Source organism: Gavialis gangeticus, unplaced genomic scaffold (genome assembly GCF_001723915.1).
Source record: "Gavialis gangeticus isolate Ggan-Ray unplaced genomic scaffold, GavGan_comp1, whole genome shotgun sequence".
Lineage (NCBI taxonomy): Eukaryota > Metazoa > Chordata > Crocodylia > Gavialidae > Gavialis > Gavialis gangeticus.
Window position 1 is genome coordinate 9000380 of NW_017729005.1, and position 3650 is coordinate 9004029.

The 3650-nt window shown below is 37.0% G+C and overlaps 1 protein-coding gene across 3 annotated transcripts in view; it reads left to right on the plus strand.

Moving 5' to 3' along the window:
• Positions 1 to 3650, plus strand: part of CREB5 (cAMP responsive element binding protein 5) — a 427781-nt gene that overhangs the window by 334379 nt on the left and 89752 nt on the right. For all 3 annotated transcript variants that reach the window (XM_019508640.1, XM_019508641.1, XM_019508642.1), the window contains 2 exons: positions 1427 to 1553; positions 3491 to 3601. In XM_019508640.1, coding sequence (XP_019364185.1) covers positions 1427 to 1553; positions 3491 to 3601 — 238 coding nt within the window. The remainder of the gene's footprint in view (positions 1 to 1426; positions 1554 to 3490; positions 3602 to 3650) is intronic.

The following is a 3650-nucleotide window of genomic DNA, read 5'->3' on the forward strand; positions in this document are numbered from 1 at the left end:
GGTTATTTTTAGCACCCCCCTCTACCTCTGGACTGGGCAACCCCCACCCCTGCCCCCATGGACCCATTTCCCCACCTCACACAGACTGAGCCCCCCCTGCATTCATCTGCATTTGCCATTCCTGGTTTAGGTTTGGCTGGCTTAAAGTAAACAAATACTTATTTGTACCCTATGGGAGATCTGGTGGCTGCCTGTGGACCCTTTATTAAAGCAGAGCATGCCTCTGCTAGGTTTGAATAACATCTTTGATATTTATATGCTTCAAATATCTGTAGACTCTTCTTATCCTAACTCCATGAAGGTTGCTTACTAAACTACTAATCAGTCCCATCAACTAATTATTTGCATCCTTTTCTGATTGTTCTTCCCAATGGTATTATCAGTATTTATTTGTCAGTGACTTAAATACAATATTGCAAGTGCCTAGTGATTTGTGCATCTCTCTCTGCCATCCATAATTGCCCTGGCCTTATTTATTGTCCATTGGATGCCTGTTTTTTCTGTTTTTCCTGTTTTTTTTTTAAATTAACACTACGTTTTCTTTTCAGAAAACTTCAAGCAATTCAAAACTTTGCTGTGTGACCTTTTAGAAATAGTTGAAAAGCTTAATTAATTTTCCTAAAACTCATAATAATATATGATCTGCACTGTTTGATTTTTTTCTATTTGTTGTCTATGTATTTTTAAATGATTATTTTGAGTGTCCAGATATTTTTTTCTTCAAGTGCATTATTAAAGAGTAAGCCAACCTATTTTTGAATCCATTTGTTTCTTGAGCCTTCTCATCTGTTAATAGGTCTACTTTCTCTCTAGGCTTTTATCCCCCCAGATCTAGTTGTAAAAACCCTTCTAAATCCCTTTACCTCCTTTTGCCAGCATTAAGTCATTCTACCATTTTTACATTCCTTAAAAGTCATTTAATCTGACTCTGTAACTTATTAGGTTTTCTTCTAACTTTTGCCATTTTGCTTGCTGCGAGTGGCAGAATGGCATGTAAATTAGGACTATAGCTTTAGAAGTTTTTTGTTTGTGTGTATGACAGTTAAAAATGTTCACTATAAAATAACTTGCAGCTGACTAGATTTCTACATTTATTTAGCATGTTAGTTGGCTGTGATGATCTACTTTACACTCAGACAATATTTTGTGATAGTTAAACTTACAACAGTGCATTGAGCATAGAACCTTAGTATGATGCTTCTCAGGAAATAAACCTGTATTTATTACAAAGCACAAAAGAAAAAAAAAAAAGAAACCAGGTTGCTTTTTTTATTGTTACTTTAATACTTCCTCATATACAGATTTTTGGTCAGTGGTACACATTATGTTTCTTTGTTCTACATAGTTGTCCTTAGTTGTCTGTGATAATATAATACATTGATTTAGTCTCCATAGGCAGTGACAGCATTTTCTCCTTTTCTTTTAGGCCTGTCCCAGGTTCTCTGTCTTCACTACTGCACCTACATAACAGACAAAGACAGCCTATGCCTGCCTCTATGCCTGGAACCCTGCCCAATCCCACCATGCCTGGATCTTCTGCAGTACTAATGCCAGTAAGTTATATTAGTTTTAATACTATATGAGGCATTATCAGAGGAAAATAATCTACTGAATTATAAAAGGTGAAAATGTAGTTACTCAAAAGAGTGAATTCAGATTTTTATCTAATTTTGAGCTTAAACTTAAATAAACTGATTCAAATGAAGAGCTACTGTACTGAGTTTAAAGTAATGGAGTTACACCAATTTTAATCTCAGTTTATGTGAGACTAGATCCAGACCCTTTTTGTGCTTAGGGTTTCTGGCCCCGATAGTGATCTAACTTACTTCATTTACATCAAGAGTATTTCCACTGAACACAATGGAGTTGCATAAGTATTAAGTCAGAATCAGTCACTTACTAGAAAAATTATTGCAATGTGATCTTTCATGCTGGGAGGTGGTCAGTCAAATGTGAAGAATTGCGATTCACTCTTTCACTAAATTACTCATTTTGACTAAATTAAAACCCAGACCTGAAGGATTGTTGTTCACCATCAGTTTCCATTGACTTACTGTAAGATGGGAACTTCCAGTACTTTGTTAGTACTTTGTTACGTGCTGCTTTTCACAGTATTGCATTTACTTGCATATTCTCAATGAAAGAAATTACTATATTCATTAGAATGTAAGACAAGGTTTTTGCTGCCAATCAGCATAGGGAAAAAAGCCCCTTGTTAATGTTTATATTGTCCCTAAAATGAAGTATGTCTCTCCACCTCTTTGAAACAAAAGGTGTTATTTGATCTGCTTCTAAGGCTGGCACAGGTGTTTCCCTGGGGATAACCAGCAGCAGCACAATATGTGCCCCTGCTACTTGTCCCTGGGAAATGCCCATACACATGTGCTCTGGCACATGGCATGTTGCCCTGGGTTGGTTGGAGCAGCTGGTCTACTGATATCAATAAAACCCCCATGTTGCAAATTAGCATGGTGGGGAACACCTGCATGTGCGGCATGTGGAATGTGCGGCACCACAGACAGGTCTGTGGTGCTGCATACTGTACATGCACGATCATCTGGAAGCACCCTAGTGGTAGAAGAAGAGAACAATGGGTTTGATTTACCCAGATTGGGCCTCTGTCCATAATGGGTGTCTTTGTAGACTGGAAGTTAGCCAGCGCATACCAAGAAATGGTCTCTGCTACACAGCTTTCCTTGTCTGATTCCCAAATAGAATGGATATCCATTTTCAGTACCAATTTGACCCCAAATCAGGGATTTCAAATGGGTCCCTCTTCATCCACAGGTGTGAATCTGGATCATCAAATAAATAATAAAGCACCTATGGCATATATCTTCAGGAAAAACATTATCATGAAACACTTTTAATCAGTAATTTTTTTATCATTTCTAGTTATCTTCTAAATTTTTTAAGGTGCCATTAGGAAAGGAAAGTTTGTAAAAGGAAACTTCTAAAGGGTCATGAGGGCTTGTTGTTTTATTTTGCTGCAAGAATCATGCTCTAAAGCTTCACCAAAGAGACCTGGGGCATATAGGAAACACTCCTAACTTGAGCAGTCTCAGTAAGAAAAAAAAAAAAAAAAATCCCAGACTAATTTTCCATGCACTCTAGATCATGCATTTGTATTTATGTTTGAAACAAGCTCAGTTCAGCTACAGTGACAGCAGAAGCCACAATTTTATACAGCAGTGCTTTTAGAACCACTTAACTCAGAGTGTTGTTATACTAAAGGGGGAAAAATCATTACAAAAAACTCAAACCTGGGTGGCTGATATGTTTGTTTTGTAGAAAGTCTTTTTTTAACTGACTCAGATTTTGCAGGATGGATTCTGACAATACACACACAAGCAATTCACAAAACAGTTTGTTTTAGTGAAGACTCAAAGAAATAAAGCTGTGTCCATTTAAAGAGAAACTGAACATATGTTCATGATAATGTCTTTAGGCTTTTTTGTGTTAATTCCTCTCTTTCTTCTTCTCTTTGAAGATGGAGCGACAGATGTCAATGAACTCCAATATAATGGGGATGCAAGGTCCAAACCTCAATAATCCATGTGCTTCACCCCAAGTCCCTCCAATGCATTCAGAAGCCAAAATGGTAAGGAGAAACAATTGTGAAATCTGTTTTTATGCTTTTTTTTTTTTTT